This window comes from Musca autumnalis, unplaced genomic scaffold (assembly GCF_047663935.1).
Source record: "Musca autumnalis isolate F117 unplaced genomic scaffold, ASM4766393v1 scaffold_1, whole genome shotgun sequence".
NCBI classification, from domain to species: domain Eukaryota; kingdom Metazoa; phylum Arthropoda; class Insecta; order Diptera; family Muscidae; genus Musca; species Musca autumnalis.
This window is the reverse complement of record NW_027411644.1, coordinates 148,030,542-148,048,308: the sequence shown is the minus strand read 5'-3', so window position 1 is coordinate 148,048,308 and position 17,767 is coordinate 148,030,542. Positions and strand designations below refer to the sequence as shown.

Sequence of the window (17,767 nt, the reverse complement as noted above, 5' to 3'; positions counted from 1 at the left end):
AAGCACAACGTATCTAGAAGTTTGGGAGATGATATATTGGCAATGCTGAGGGAAGAAAACTTACATGTTCCCAGCACTTCCATCCAACTTTTAAATTACGATAAACAGCCAACATTAATTCGCACAGTGAATCCTGGCCAATACTACCATTTCGGTCTTAAGAAGCAGATTTCAAAGCTTGGTAACATACTGGAGAATACAGATAGCATTGCGTTAGATGTAGGTATTGATGGTCTGCCGTTGTTCAAAAGTAGTTCAGTATCTCTATGGCCCATTTTAGGGAAAATCGTTAATTTGAATGTTCCATCAATTTTCCTTATTGGAGTTTATTGTGGGGTTAAAAAACCAGTATGTGTTAACGCTTATCTCCATGATTTTATAGTAGATTTAAAAGTCCTTTTGAGGGAGGGAATTCAATATGGGGATAAGAATGTAAAGTTTATTTTAAGGGTCTTTATTTGCGATGCCCCTGCGAGTGCATTCATTAAAGGATGTGTAGGGCACAACGCGTTCCATGGATGCAGCCGCTGTTTACAGATAGGGCGTAAAGTAAACAATGTTACAGTTTTTTCCAAAGAGGTAGCTGAAAAACGAACTGATGACATGTTTAAAAACAGAGCAGATCCACAGCATCAAAGTGCTAGATTTAGGACAACGACAACCGATCTAGAAGAGGCCGGAACTAATATGGTGACGCAATTTCCCATCGACGTTATGTATGCTATTGACTTGGGAGTTATGAGAAAAATTTTAAATATATTGATTGAAAAAATGAGCTCTAAGCGAAAACAATCCTTATCAGATAAACTATTTTCCATTTCAAATTATATTCCCCAAGAATTTGTGCGAAAACCCCGTACGATTGATGAAATTAAAAGATGGAAAGCGACCGAATTTAGGCAGTTCCTTCTGTATACCGGCGTTGTTGTTCTGAAAGACATCATTGATGACGACACGTACTATCATTTTCTGCTACTGCACTGTGCATATAGGCTCTTATGCTGTCCTTACAGTTATAAAAATAACGTAGACTCAGCGGAAATTTTGTTGCAAGACTTTGTTAAATTTTTTGAAAATATATATGGAGAGCAAAATGTCACATACAACGTTCATAATTTATTGCATATATGTGAATGTGTTAAAGAACATGGTCTTGTAACAGAATTTTCGGCTTATGACTTCGAAAATTATATGCAATGCATAAAAAAATCTGTAAAGAAAAACCACCAAATATTGCAACAAATCCGAAAGAAGTTCGAAGAGAGGGCAATAATAATACAAAAATTCAAATTTAATTATAGCAAACGTAAGGGAACGTTAATTAGTGTCAACAACACTAATTGCTATATAAGCCACATTCCTCCCAACAATCTTGTTATGCTACAAAAGAACGACTCTTTGGATTCCGTGCTAAAAATAACAAGGATTGAGGACAAAACGATATACGGGTTGAATCGGTTCCGGTTACCTGTTCCATCAAACCAGTTAGGTATATCACTTGTCAATCACTTAGATGATCCCGGAACAGAAATTGCGTTCGATTGTGGAAATATTAGGTGTAAAATGATGTACTTGCCATATAAAGGACAATTTGTTCGGCATATCTTTCCTTTACCGACCCACCGCAGAAAATTATGAAAAAATTACTACAGATAGTGCTTTTCATGCCGATTCCAACAATGTATTTCTTTTGTTGGGGAAATGTATACTTACAGAGATATTGGCCTCCGAAGTTCCGAAAATTCCCTTGTTTACTTGGGGAAAAATTTATGATTTCAAAAAAAGTTGGTTCGCGTAACCGAAATTCGCTCCTGTCCATAGGAGAAAGTCTTAAATCCCCGGCCGAAGGCCGGCTACTTAAGAAAACTTGCGATTTAAAGGAAATTTTTGTATATTTTTCTGCGAAGGGTCGGTGAAGAAAATTTGTTCCATTTGTTCTTTTACCAACGTTACACAACTGTGTGTAAATCATATTTGTTTATTTCATATTAAAACAATTCTTGCATTTTTTATACAGATATATTATATAAAAACAAACATGAATAACATTGAACAAGAAATGTCAACTAAAAAACAAAAATTGAATGAGATCTTTGCACGGCAGGAGGAGATAGTAAAAATATTAGGGGAACACAACGTTTTACTTCGGCGAAACCTTGGAATGTATGAAACCTCTCAGGCCATATTTCCAATTTGTACGGAAGAAAAGTTAAAGGAGGTCGAAAACCATTTGCAGACAGAAAAAAATTAGAAGTGGTAAGTATTAATTTTAAACTTAGTATAAGCGTTTCCGAATAAAAATACTTATATTTTACAGATCGGTGTCATGAGGAAAATTCTAAAATATATAATTAAAAATATTGATAAAGTTCTGGGAAAAGAAATTATAATGGCATATAATGTTGATGGAATAAAAAACAAGAAACCTTTAAAACAATATGGACATTTTTTATGCAGCGTCTATGGTAAATACATAATATTATGGGCTTAGTAACAGAATTTATGCATTACTAATTCTTCTTATTACTGTTTTTTTCTTTACAGATGCTGTTAAAAGTGAAGGACTCACATACGAAGACTATTTATAGGTGTGTTCGTTTACTCAACAATTTGTACAAATTTGTACAAGTCCAGTAACTTCTTGTAATCGACTAAGGTCTTTTGCGTTGTACTGCAGAGTAAACGAACAACATCCAGTAACAATTTGTACAAATTTTGAGTAAACGAACACACATTATGTCAACTTAGAAACTCATTAAAACGAATTAAAAACACTATTAACAAAACAAATTCTAGAAAAACATTAACAGAAAACAAAAATTGAAAAATATTTCCAATTTTATAATTATTACTATTTGTTTTAATTTTTATTATAACTATGTTACCATTTTAATTATTATTAATTATATACTATTTGAAAAATACAATGTTTGAATTTACTTTATTTACTTTAATTATATATGCATTATTATATATTCAAAAAAATTGTTTCTTTTCTTTTTAAATGGGGTTATTGGAGGAACTGCGGTTATTTATCACTGAAGAGAAAATAGATGGCATTGTAAGGCATTATGTCGTCAACGACTCATTGCATGACAGTGTCTTTAAAACTGTCGTCAACGACTTATTGCAAGACAGTGTCATGTACATTGTCACCGACGACAACTTCGCTTACCCTGTCGCCCAAGTTGTCGTGCATGAATAGGCGGACACTTGTGTGAAAATGTCGTCAACAATCCCAAAGGGCTGTCTGCAAAGAGTCGTGAACGAATTGGGTATGTCGTGCACGATTCATCAATGTTGTCTCGAAGACACTTTCTATTGGGACATTCTACTACAGATATTGACATCAACATTTGATAGTTTACTAAAGCTGTGTTCCTTTACTTACCTGAGGTTACCATTTTTGCCATTTGTTACCATTTTTAACCTGCAAAGCGTTCCTTAACCCCGAAATGTGGCAAAACTGGAAGCAATTTTTAAGAGAGTGAGAGTGGAGAGAGGGCGAAAATGGCTTTCTCTTCTACCACAGGCTACCAGCAAAATTTCTCCAGGTAAAAAATGGCAGAACTGATTTTTCGACTTTTGTTTGACGATTATTTCACAATGAAAAAGAAAATGGTCGCAAAACAGAAGAAAAAGTCGAACGCTGACAAAACTAAATTAAAAACTGTGAAATAAAAGACGAAGATCTACCATTTTTCGGTTCCTTTACTTTTCTGGTAAAAATGTTCATGAAAGAGCAATTTTGAGCAATTTTGACACTTTTCTCTTTTACCACCCTTACCATTAAAAAAGTAAAGGAACAAAGCTTAATTTTGCTGGTTTTACCATTTTCAAAAATAAAGGAACAGATCATATGTCAGAAATGATGCTGGAAAGCAAGGTAAGCAGGCGAAGCAGCTAATGTACCCAAGCCTTAATAATGGCTATTTTACACGATATGTTTTTTACATATGGGTTGTCACTTTTTATATACAAAATTTATATGCAAAGTGACAACACATATGTAAAATAACATACCGTGTAAAGTACCCATAAGCAAACCAATAAAAAAAATTTAATCAGCTGTTTGTTATGCCATACCTTGTAATGATTGTACCATGGTATTCTTGGATGGGACAACAACTATTAAGAAATTATTGTGCTAGATTTTTATTTAGCAATATTTATTGCAAACAGATTCTTTGCTTATAACTAACACATTACATTCGTAAGATATCTGATTTCGACGTTCTGCTTCGAAATTAGAGAACATAAGAAAGCATTTGTAAAAGTGATTTGGGACATTCCTTAAAAGCTTGATCACAACTTTGCGATAATCCCACTTTAGCAGCTGACAAATATTCCAAAGGTAAATAGTCAATTGTAACATCTCTGCTGGAATATGGTCTAAAACGAGCAAAAGGAAAATATATTATTTATTATGCAAGTATGCATGACACAATATAGTGTAAAAAATATGAAAAACACAGTGCTAGAGTAATTAATGCATGGTACAATAATCAAGATTGTAGGGAAAATTCGAAAAAATATAGCCTGAGTGTACTTCTTATTCTGTCAGAATCACTATAAATAAATATGCAACAGGTTGTGATGTTTATTTGATAAGAAACCAGCTTCCCTGGCTACCAAATTTACGTCTTATATTCCTCCAGCACAATTTAGGTGACTTTTGCTGATAACTTTTATCATCTAAAACTTCTCTGCAACTGGTGTATATTTCTGCATAGTTTTTTTAAGGATATAAACTTTGTAGCCCATGTACATACATATATTGATTTCCCTTTTCCATGGGACATCTCATAATGGGGAATATTTAGCGATTTCTATGAACATCCCCAAATGACTTCATCTCGTCGATGAAATCAAAAAATAAAAAAACATTGTTTTATATAAATGTTATAGCTTACGAATAAGACAAAATGTTATTTAAATCTATTGGTTGCATAATTACGATAATCAAATAAAACTTAATCATATAAACTATAAACTATAATCAAATAAACTTACGATCGTTCCGAGGCGCAAACATTGATTCGGACCACTACCTTGTTGCAGCAAAGGTACGCACCCGCTTAAACGTAGCAAACAAAGTACGAACAGACACAACACGAAAGTTAGACATCGGTAAGCTGCAATCACAACAGATAGCCACAGCATATTCCACTCAACTAGCCCAATTGCTTAATCAAAGCCCTCCTCATCCCGATAACATATCAGCGCAATGGCAAAGCATTGCCCACTCCATGCAAACAGCCGCAAAATCCATACTTGGATACCAGAGACCTCCACCAAGGAATCCATGGTATGATGAGGAGTGTCGTGCTGCCACCGAAGAGAAAAATGCGGCATATAAGGCTACTTTACAATCCGTAGCAACGCGTAGCGCACGAGAGAGATACAGGGAGAAAAGGAGAGAGGAGAAACGTCTTTTCCGCAGGAAAAAGAGAGAGATGGAAAAGCGGGAGTGTGAAAAAATCGAGATGTACAGGAGCCAGAATGAAGTCCGAAAATTCTACCAAAGAGTCAAGCATCAAACTGACGGCTTTGGTACAGGCACATCCTCCTGTAGAGACCAGCAAGGTAATTTGGTAACTGATACAGATAGTGTACTCAGGATATGGAAAGAACATTTTTCAAATCTGTTGGTATCCAATAGCAGCGAAGACGACGAAGATACCACAGTCCCAATCCCAGAAGATGGTATTGAATGTATACCGCCCAGCCAAGATGAGGTAAAGACAGCAATAAATCGGCTGAAGAATAATAAGGCAGCAGGGGCCGATGGCTTACCAGCCGAGCTGTTCAAAACCGGAGGCGACACGCTGATAAGGTGTATTCATCAGCTAGTTAGCACCATCTGGCAGGAAGAACGAGTACCCGACGATTGGAACCTGAGTATCCTGTGCCCCGTCCACAAGAAGGGAGATAAGACTGTATGCTCTAACTATAGGGGCATAAGTCTACTCCCTATTGCCTACAAGATCGTGTCAGGGATATTGTGCGAACGACTAAAGCCAATGGTCAACGAGATTATTGGACCATACCAATGCGGCTTTAGACCTGGCAAGTCCACCATTGACCAGATATTTACCCTGCGGCAAATCCTGGAGAAGACCCAAGAGATGCAGATCGACACCTACCACCTTTTTGTCGATTATAAAGCAGCCTTCGACAGTCCGCTGCGCTCAAAGGTATTCCAAGCCATGTCTGAATTTGGTATTCCCGCAAAGCTCATCCGGCTTTGTAAAATGACTTTAACTGACACGAGGTCCTCAGTTAAAATAGGAAAGAACCTCTCCGAAGAGTTTGGTACCAAAAGAGGTTTCAGACAAGGAGACAGCCTTTCGTGTGACCTCTTCAACATCCTGCTAGAAAAGGTTATACGAGAGGCAAACGTCAAAAGAAGTGGCACAATCTACACCAATAGTCACATGTTACTTGCTTATGCTGATGATATAGACATCATGGGTCGATCAGTAAAAGAAGTAACTGATACCTTTATAAAAGTCGAAGGAGAATCTGCTAAAGTGGGTCTGGCGGTAAACGGTGAGAAGACCAAGTTGATGGTGTCGACGCGCAATGCGTCCATTGAGCTCGGACCGACTGTGGAAGTTGGTTCCTATAATATTGAGGTAGTAAAAGACTTCGTCTACCTCGGCACCTCCGTCAACACAACAAACGACATCAGTTGTGAAATAAAAAGAAGAATTGTATTGGCCAACAGATGCTACTTTGGATTAAGTAAGCAGTTTAAAAACAAAGCCACATCTCGTCAAACAAAAATAACGCTCTACAAAACACTGATACTACCCGTGCTGATGTATGGCTCCGAAGCCTGGGTACTTGCGCAAGCAGACATGGCAGTGCTTGGTGTGTTTGAGAGAAAAATTCTTCGAAAGATCTACGGACCAATCTGCGTTGACGGTGAATATCGACGTCGCATGAACCACGAGCTGTATCTGCTATACAACGACATCAATATTGTTAAACGTATCGAGATGCAGCGATTGCGTTGGCTAGGCCATATCAAAAGAATGAGCGATGATGAACCCACTAAAAAGGCGTATGAATACATGCCACATGGCGGTGCACGCAGAATTGGCAGGCCAAGGAATAGATGGCGCAAACAAGTGGATGATGAGATGACAAGGCGCGGTATTCCAGAGAGCAAAGCAACAAATAGAGAGGAATGGAGATCTCTTCTTAGTTCGGCCTATAGAACAAATGTTCTGTAATGGGCCAGCTAAGTAAGTAAGTAAGTAAATAAAACTTAAATCCTTAGATACCGGCGATTTTGTCAAAGAAAGAAAATAAAAGGGGCCGTACTACTTTGTTTCAAATTCATTGAAATTACTGTATAAGGTTTCTACTCGTAATTCCTTTAGAGGAAAGGACCACTCCACATCGATTTTTCAGGGAATCAGGCTACCCAACACTAGGTTTTAAAGACTTTTGCTTATCATACCCAGTCATCGATGGTTGAACGATAGGAAAATTTTTTGACAGATTCAGATAGTTAATTCCATATTGACTGTGGATATCTAGTAAGTCGAGATTTTGACTGAAGCCTTTGAAAAACTTTGCAAAAAATCAAACTGAATTGAAGTGCATTTGGCAATGCCGTAAAAGAGAGCCTAAATTCATCGTAAATGCAGAAAGTTTCGTATGTCAGAGTAAAATAAAATACAGTTCTTAATGTAAATTAAGGCTGCCGTCTGCCTTGGGTATAATCAGCTGGCCGTTTTACGCCACCTTATAATTTCATCATGAGAAGTACCATGGCCGAATAAGAAGGGGTTATGCCATGAACCATACCAAATGTCAAAATTTGTTCACAATGACACATTAATGCGAATTTCTCTTTACCTTTTGCATGTGATTTTATTCACAACACTGCAATACAACTAGTATGGTAATCAGCTGTTTTTGGAGTAGTACCTGTATGAAAATTTGCGAACAAATGTTGACGTTTGGTGTGGTAAATGGCCCGATTATTGTTATCGATGTAACTCCTTGTTATTCCGCCATGCTTAAGCGGGGTAGACACGATCAGTTTTGACTGTCGATTTTTCGGAAATATCGATAAACGTCAAACTGTCCAGCAACCACAAAATATTTTGTGGTTGCCTGATGACTGACAAAAATGAACGGCCACACTGATCGTGTGTACCCCACTTTAGAACTCAAAAATCGATTTCTCGATTCTTACGTGGGAATCAAAAATCGATCTTTCGATCCTTTGATTCTTACCATGGCGGAATAAGAAGGTGTTACATCGATAACAATAATCGGGCCATTTACCACACCAAACGTCAACATTTGTTCGCAAATATTGACGTTTGGTCTGGTAAATGGTCCGATTATTGTTATCGATGTAACACCTTATTATTCCACCATTGCTCCGTTCCTTTACGTACCTGAGGTTACCATTTCTTACCATTTTTAACCTGCCAAGCGTTCCTTAATAGCTCGTTTCCACGGTACGTCGTTCGTTCTCTATCCGTTGTTCGACCCATAACTAAGAATAAATTTCTTATTTCCCCACACAAAATTCTATGAACGAACGACGATTTTTCTACGTTGTTCTATTAGAAATACTCTCTGAACGACGAATAAGTATGTCCCATCCCTAACAAATGAGAGAATGTATCGAAAAAATTAATTATGACATGTCTAAATTCAAAATTGAAAAAAATTTTAAAAACACAAAAATTTTTAGAAAAAAGGAAAAAGATGAATGAAAATTAATGAACTAAACATTTTATATAGATGCAGAAGGAAGATGATTGTGTTTCCTTTTTAATTCCACACACATTTCTTGTCCAATAGTTCAAAATCGCGTAAAAAATCAGAAACAAAAAGGAAACAAATAACTGAAAGTCTGTATAACAAATATTGTTTTGACATGTCTCTCTCTTTATTTTTGAAAATAGAAACATATAAAAATATATTGAAAATACAAAATTATTCAGTATTTATGGAAAAAATGAATGAAATGTGTGTAGTTAAATATAGAAGATACATTTATCTATTGCTTTTCCTATTCATTTAATGTATATTTTATGTGTTTTCGGTTCAAATTTTCGTGAAAACAAGGAAACAAAAATGAAGGAAATTTTGTTTATGTTTCTGTAATTACGAATGGTGTCGTGGAAACGGGTTAATTCGTGTACGTCGTTCGACAGGCGAACATCTTAATTGAAACACTCGTGTGAACATGACATTACTTTAAAAAGCACGCAATTTATATGGGAGCAGTTCACCACTTTTACCATTTTTTGCCACTGTTACCATTTTTAAAAGTAAAGGAACAGACCACATTATTCTTACCATGGTACAATAAGAAAGGTAGATGCATCGGCGAATTGCTACAACAAAGCAACTTTTTTTGTAATGTAAACTGTCAACATTTTCGCCAAATGGTCTCTTGTTATCTCTGTTTATCGCTTGTGTTTGTCTATAAAGTGTAGACACGCTATCTCTTACTTACCGAATCATATGGTTTTTTGTTTTGACTTTTCATGGCGAATTCATAGTTTTTTGACGTTTTAGATTCGATCAGCTGGGCTGAGGCATCTACCTTTCTAATTGTACCATGATTCTTACTTAGAACTCACTTGGATAAAAGAATCGTTCGATCGAGATGACTCGTTAGTTGAAAATGAGAACGTTTTAGTATACAATAGCTTCGTTCCCGTACTTTTTAATGGTAAAACTCGTAAAAGAGAGAACTGCAAAAAATGTGTTCTTACACACAAGCGTTTTGAAATAGTTCGGGAACGGAAAAATGGAAAATACGTCAAAAAACTGGAACAAATGTCAAAGTCGGCGTATCAGCCAATCAGACGCCGGCAACCATGTTACTATTTTTTTACTCGCCCAAATTTATCTTGTAAAATGTTTTTAAAGAGAGCGTCATTCAGCGCCATTTTTGTTTAAAGAGAAGTGAACATTTTACAACTTTTTTGTGTACGGGAACGCTTTTTCGAGTAAAATGTGTAAAAGTCGTAAAAATTGTAAAAACTTTTTAGTTCTGGAACACAGCTAATGCTTCGCGTTTAACACTGCCGTACCGTTAAGCTGAAAACACATACAACGTTTGAGTAAAGTTTTGCGTTGGGCGTTGACAAAAAAAAAAAACAACAACAGGGCGACGCCGACACCAAAGTCCGGCGTTGATGTGTTTGCCGGCATATATTTCAAATGAATTTGAATTTTTCGGCATCATGCCCAACAGTGTAAAAACGGCCAAAACGACACAAAACTTTACACAAACGTTGTATTTGTTTTCAGCTTTAGATTAACTTTGTTCATCAGTACAACAAATAACATGGTTGTCTTGCTCTTACCAATGTAATCTGTATATTTCATTTTCGTGGTACATCAACAAGTCAGAACAGAATTGATCTTTCAATTCCCACTGCAAGAATCGAAGAATCATAACAGAAAATCGATCTTTTGATTCTCTATGAAGTCAAAATTCGATTCCGATTTTTAGATTCTTCAAATCAAAGAATCGAGGAATCGATTACTCGAAAATCGACTCGCGTATCCCTATGGTCTGTTCCTTTACTTTTAAAAATGGTAACAGTGGCAAAAAATGGTAAAAGTGGTAAACTGCTATCATATAAATTGTATGCTATTAAAAGTAAGGGAACACTTTACAGGTTAAAAATGGTTAGAAATGGTAACCTCAGGCACGTAAAGGAACAGAGCACTAGTCTACACTAGAGCGATTTCTATTTGTTTTGAATAGCTCTGTTCCTTTACATGCAAGAATCTTAAATTTGTACCACCTTTTACTCGAAAAGCGTTCCTTTACTTCAGGCACAATACAATTCATATGGGAGCAGTTTACAACTTTTACTACTTTTGCCGGTTTTACCATTTCCAAAGGTAAAGGAACAGACCAAATGAAATCACTCTAGGTTGGACCGGGATTTATGCTTGGTTTACATTAACGAAATCCACTCGATTTCAACTGTCAATTCCATTGCTTAAATGTCAAATGAAATCTAATGGATTTCAGATAAAATTTCATTTTACGTATACACAAAGGAATTGACAGTTGAAATCCACTCGATTTCGTACATGTACTATTACTGGATAGAAAATATTTCACTTAAGCCGAAAACACACCCAACGTTTGAGTAAAGTTTTGTGTCATTTCTAATAAAAGAATGAAGAAAAATTTCAAACTTTGATGCACTTGGTCTTATATTCTTTTTATTCTTTTAACAGAATTGACGCAAAACTTTACTAAAACGTTGGATTTGTTTTCGGCTTTACATTTTGTACTTAACATTTTGGATACTAATGTATTTCTTATATATCTTGAATACGTACTAGAGACTTTACGTTATATCCCGTTCGCATTTAACCGGATTAACCCAGTCGGTTTGGGTTTCCAATTTCAATTCCATAGCATAAACCTCAAATAAATCCCCATAAAGAAGGTTAACATAGCAAAAAGCTATAGTGCAAACGCCGTTTTATACTCACGAAAATATTATATGAGCAACCTCATGCCAAATATCACCGGTATCATTGTTAAAAGGAGTTTGACTTGCTTCGCATATAGATTTTAAAACACAAGTATGTCCATTAACGCCAATACTAAAATATATAAAAAATTTACCACAATACTACAAGAAATATATAATATTGGTTCAGTTTACCCAGAAGCCCACAACTCCAAAATGTTATATAAATTCCAACGCATTTGTGTCCACATCGGATGACCTAAAAGTCTCCCATTCACCTTATGACTTGTGTGGTTTCTTAAATCGGATGGTTTTGTAGGCAAAGGGAGCTGTGATTTGAATACAATTCCGGATGTAACTGATTCCCTATCAGAATCGATTGGTATACCAAAACCGCACACAAACTGTGATACACCAATCTCTATAAGAATAATGCATTAGAGAATTAATATACATACACACTCGTAAGTTGTCGGAAGCTAAAAAGCAATATTTCTTTATTACCTTGAAACACTAATGGTGGTATATACCGTTTGTTAAGTCTAGATTTGTATGATTGCTGTACTCCCTTTACAAAGCATTGAAAATCAGTATTAATGCAAACTAGTATTATTACCAAAATCACCGCTTGTTTGCAAATCGTCATGATGTACTATACCCAACAACTAACGACCTTTTAAATACCGCTTGCAAGAAATGAATAGTTTTGCGAATTTCTTCCCAATTTATTAGCACCTATGTACTCTGCAAACAAAATATAATTTGCACGTACATATTTCATTGATATGTTGAAGTACTTTATATTAAATTAAGTGTATCTAAATACACATTAACATAATGTTAGAATAAAAATCTCACTTATATCGTGAAAATAGCACGTACAAGTACAGTAGAGTCTCGATAATCCGGACACCACCTGTTTTGAATCGAATCGTCCGGATTACCGAATAGTACCAAACATAAATTATTTTCTATGATAAAATCACTCGTGGTCATGATAGAACAATAAAAGTTAACAGCAATACACAGCTGACTGAACTGGGTTGTAACGTTAGTGTCAAATTCCATTCGAGATTTTATATATTTATTTCTATTTCGATGTACATTAGGGACATATATTTTTTGAGGAAAAAATATATCATTCCGAAAAAAAACTATTTCCCAGAAAGACATCTTCATTTCAATGATATGTAACCTCCTCCAAGTCCGTTTGTTAATATGCGAGGTATTTTGTTAAATTTGAAAAAAACAAAGCCCTAAAAACACGTGATTCTTTGATTTCAAAAACAGAAGGTTGAACCAGATTCTCCTTTTTCAATGAATTTTCGGCGACCCCAAACATTTTTGCATGAATTCACTTTCTGCGAAAAATAAAATTGAAAATGTAATGAATTTTCATTCAAGTTTTCCAAAATATTCAATCAAATGTGAAAAATTATTAGTTTTTTTTAATTAAAATAATTTATAGACATTTCCTTATTTTGTTTACATATACTTTTGACACTTACGTTACAAACAAAAACAAATTTCTATGTGGTTGTTGAGTTGTATTCGTTGTGGTATTTACTTTACCTGATACTTGTTCTACCGTGACTCGTGGTAGGCAAATAATACTACTTTTTTAACTCGACTAGAAAAATCACGATAATCCGGACAATTTTATACACCGGTTACACTTAACAGGATTAACCCAGCGGGTTTGGGTTTCAAATGCCAATTCCATAGCGCAAATGTCAAATAAATCATCATAAAGTAGGTTAAAACGCCTGTTAGACTATGATTTAAACTGCCAATCCCATAGAATATACGTCAAATAAAATCCAGTGGATTTAGAACTACGATTTATTTGACGTACATATATACTACGGAATTGAACCACCAAGCTTCCGGCCTTTCTATGTACTCATTAGCTTCGTTCCCGTACTCTTTAATAGTAAAACTCGTAAAAGAGAGAACTGCAAAAAATTTGTTCTCACGCACAAGTTTTTTGAAATAGTTCGGGAACGGAAAAATGGAAAATACGTCAAAAAAACTGGAACAAATGTCAAAGTCGGCGTATCAGCCAATCAGACGCCGGCAACCATGTTACTATTTTTTTACTCGCCCAAATTTGTCGTGTAAAAAGTTTTTAAAGAGAGCGTCATTTTTGTTTAAAGAGAAGTGAACATTTTACAACTTTTTTGTGTACGGGAACGCTTTTTCGAGTAAAATGTGTAAAAGTCGTAAAAATTGTAAAAACTTTTTAGTTCTGGAACACAGCTATTATAACTGTGTTCCTTTACTTACCTGAGGTTACCATTTTTACCATTTGTTACCATTTTTAACCTGCAAAGCGTTCCTTAACCCCGAAAAGTGGCAAAACTGGAAGCAATTTTTAAGAGAGTGAGAGTGGAGAGAGAGCGAAAATGGCTTTCTCTTCTACCACAGGCTACCAGCAAAATTTCTATAGGTAAAAAATGGCAGAACTGATTTTTCGACTTTTGTTTGACGATTATTTCACAATGAAAAAGAAAATGGACGCAAAACAGAAGAAAAAGTCGAACGCTGATAAAACTAAATTAAAAACTGTGAAATAAAAGACGAAAATTGATTTTTTTTATGTTTCTTTTCGACATTGCTGCCAGACCTACCATTTTTCCGTTCCTTTACTTTTCTGGTAAAAATGTTCATGAGAGAGCAATTTTGACACTTTTATCTTTTACCACCCTTACCATTAAAAAGGTAAAGGAACAAAGCTTATGTGTTTTACGAAATCGATTATTTCTATATTTTCGTGACTTTTGCACATTATTTCAACTATTTTCGACTAAATATTCAAAAATAAGCAAAGTTGCCTTTTATTTCTGCTGTTTTTGTAATGAAATATAACAAGTTTTCTCTTTTCTAGGATAGAGTTTTTCCTTAGCGCCAAATTTTAATAATTTGCTGTAAAATATAATATTTTTGCACACAGGAACAAAGATTCTGTTCTCGGTTATTAAAAAGTACACTAATGGGTACTTTACACGATATGTTTTTTACATATGAGTTGTCACTTCTCCCATACTAAATGTATATGCAAAGTGACAACTCATATGTAAAAAACATATCGTGTAAAGTACCCATAATATTGCAGAAAAAGTTCGATAATGACCTGTTTTTGACCTAAATATTTTTGACGCATAGAAAACAGGGTTAACAACGATTTCTTTGTTGTTCTCGCTCATAGGGTTGCCATGGATCCATGTTACATACATTTTTTAATTGTCACAGGACCAACATTTTTTATGTATTTGGCTTTTTGGATATTGGGTACGGGCTTCTAAAATACTGAGTTGTTATTATTGGTGAAATTGAAAATTGAATATTTTTTGACACTCACTGTAAATAAATCATAATAGTAAATTAAGTAAAATACAAATTATTAAAAATGATAAAAATAAAAACAACAAATAAACAAAGGATAAATGAGATCTTACTTGATTTTGGCTCTATAAAGCTGAAAACACATCCAACGTTTGAGTGAAGTTTTGAGCGAATTAAGTGCCAGACAGGCCTATTTATACAGTTTAATGTTAAAAATAAAACAAGAAAAAATTTAAAATTTAAAAAAAAAATGTAGTACATAAATTAATAAATAAAAATATATCTATCTCAACTTGGGAAATTTATGGCATCAATTGACAGGTTGACATTGGCTTCAAGCATTGGCATCTTTAGGGTGACCATCACCAACATCCCCACCCCACCATCATCTTCAACGTGTTCGACGTCAAGGAACGCCAATTTTGATACGGATCTACTGTAGGTTCCAAAACTGGTTCTAAGTATGGCAGATCGTGCCACCCCATATTTGCCTTTTCCACTGACTTCTGGGCAAGTCAGGATCGAACACCAGTAGTGCGATTCTGTAACTCTCTACCGATGGAATTAACGACAAATGTCGATAGTTAACGATATTTGTCGGTAAGTGCTATTCTGTAAACAAATTTTACCGATTTTTATGTCGGTAATTATCGAAAATCGGTTACCGACGAAAAAAAAGGAGTCGTTAAGTCTACCGATATAAAAGAATATTCATATTTTAAACAAAAAAAATCAATGAAAATCAATTTTTTAAGAAATGATTTTGGAATATATTTCATGGCAAATAAAAAGATAAGCTGAGATACATTTCTTTACGCATAAAAAAGAAAATTCTGCGATATATGTTTGATACTTTAAATCTAAGTAATAGAAATCTTATGCCAAATTGGAAATGGATACATTTTATAAAATAATGGATGAAATTGGGGGTCATTTGGAAACCTCCAGAATTTCGGGAAAAATCTCTGAGAAAATAATAACTATTTTCAGTACGAACAAAATATTTTAAAGGATATATTCCGTAACAGTTGCTACCCATATAAAAATGTATTGGTGGTTTCGATACTATCAACGTTAAAAGAAAGAAGAATATCACCGTGGTCATCATATTCCCTGATAATACGTAATTCTGATATAACAGAACAATATACACAATTTAAATATTCCTGTTCAAAATATACATATTAAATGTTAGGATTTTAAATTTGTCGAATATTACACCATGTTTACATTAGAACTTGCCGGGTTATGGGAATTTATACGTATATCCAATGGATTTGACAATTAAAATCCACCGGAATAAATAAAAAATAAATTGGATATAGTTATATGTATGTAAACGTAGTTTTAACTACGATTTGTAATATTTAATGTCTTTTCCAGAATCTACAAAGAACCTGCAAGAACCTACTAATTTTTACTACGATAACAAATTTTCCTTTATGTTATGTTTATAGTAAAAATTAGTAGATTCTTGCAGTACTGGAACAGACCATTAATAAACCCACTGGGTTTCGAATGTCAATTCCATTGCTTATATTTCAAATAAATCTTCATAGAGAAGGTTAACACCTGCAAAAAAAGGCTATAATATAAATAGCTTCGTTCCCGTACTTTTTAATGATAAAACTCGTAAAAGAGAGAACTGCAAAAAATTTGTTGTCACACACAAGTTTTTTGAAATAGTTCGGGAACGGAAAAATGGAAAATACGTCAAAAAAACTGGAACAAATGTCAAAGTCGGCGTATCAGCCAATCAGATGCCGGCAACCATGTTACTATTTTTTTACTCGCCCAAATTTGTCGTGTAAAAAGTTTTTAAAGAGAGCGTCATTCAGCGCCATTTTTGTTTAAAGAGAAGTGAACATTTTACAACTTTTTTGTGTACGGGAACGCTTTTTCGAGTAAAATGTGTAAAAGTCGTAAAAATTGTAAAAACTTTTTAGTTCTGGAACACAGCTAATATGTCCTAAAGTTGAATATTTCTACATGTAATTTGAAACATACTTATGTATTTTATATACAATAGTGATTTAAATAATTTCATTAGAAGTTTGAATTATGTTAACTTTGAATGAGCATTATTTCGTTTAAGGTGTGATTTTTCCTATTTCTCCTAAAAAACAAGAAACGTTTAAAAATTAGAATAATTTATATACTTCGTATACGTTTTTGATTTTGTAATGACGTGCATCTTCTTTTAAATTCCATCATTCTACCGATATTCGTCGCTAAAATTTTTGTATCGATAACATTGAGTTACAGAATAGCACTTTCGATAATTCAACCGAAAATTTTCGTTAATTATCAATATCGGTTCGGTAGAAAAAAAAGTCACAGAATCCCACTACAGGCAGCCAACATTGAGAGACCTGGAAGGAAAACTCCATTTTGTCCTACGGGTAATTTCAGGCAAGTACACTTTCCTCCACTGATGTCCTCCACTTTTTCCTTAGACACATTAGTCGGGGCTCATATGGTGCTGGCGTCTGTGTGCAATTTACCAGCGTACGTAAAAATACTTTAAATAACATTTCCAATCGTTTCGTTTCGTATTTTCCATAGGAACAATACAAAACGAAACATAACCCACGTTGGCCGAGCTCGCTGTTTTGTTTTGTTTACATTCGTGAGTACGAACAAAACGAAAAGCGAAAAGTGCTCAACTCCTGTTGAGTAATAAAACTACAACCTTCTCGTTGGGTTGTAAATTCTATTCTGATTTTATTAATGTTAAAATGAACCTTAAGAACTAAGTTACAAAATAATTTTTAGCCTAGACTATCACTAATTCTTATCTCTAAACCCTTCATTGACCAAACCAAACAATCCGTTGATCAATGAAGAATTTTCCAACATCATGTGTGTCATAAAAAGAGCCATAAAACCTTAAGTGCGACCGCTCGTAATGCACACACAACACTATGTGTGTT

General features: G+C 34.7%; 1 protein-coding gene across 1 annotated transcript; it reads right to left on the bottom strand.

Annotated features, from left to right (window-relative positions):
* Nucleotides 1–4,152: 4,152 nt before the first annotated feature.
* Nucleotides 4,153–12,125, bottom strand: LOC141390878 (uncharacterized). Its single transcript, XM_073963818.1, has 4 exons — nucleotides 11,994–12,125; nucleotides 11,685–11,910; nucleotides 11,509–11,622; nucleotides 4,153–4,392 (listed from the first exon to the last, which is right to left on the bottom strand). Exons 2-4 carry the CDS (start codon nucleotides 11,738–11,740, stop codon nucleotides 4,248–4,250), a joined length of 315 nt encoding a protein of 104 aa, XP_073819919.1. The 5' UTR covers nucleotides 11,741–11,910; nucleotides 11,994–12,125; the 3' UTR covers nucleotides 4,153–4,247.
* Nucleotides 12,126–17,767: the final 5,642 nt, after the last annotated feature.

What these genes read in the sequence shown, in the direction of transcription:
- LOC141390878 (XM_073963818.1), bottom strand. Translation starts at nt 11,740, where the DNA reads ATGTGGACACAAATGCGTTGGAATTTATATAACATTTTGGAGTTGTGG. An exon ending in TTGGAGTTGTGGGCTTCTGG is followed by an intron (nt 11,623 to 11,684) that starts GTAAACTGAACC and finishes TATATATTTTAG; the next exon opens with TATTGGCGTTAATGGACATA. An exon ending in GTTGCTCATATAATATTTTC is followed by an intron (nt 4,393 to 11,508) that starts GTGAGTATAAAA and finishes TGCTCGTTTTAG; the next exon opens with ACCATATTCCAGCAGAGATG.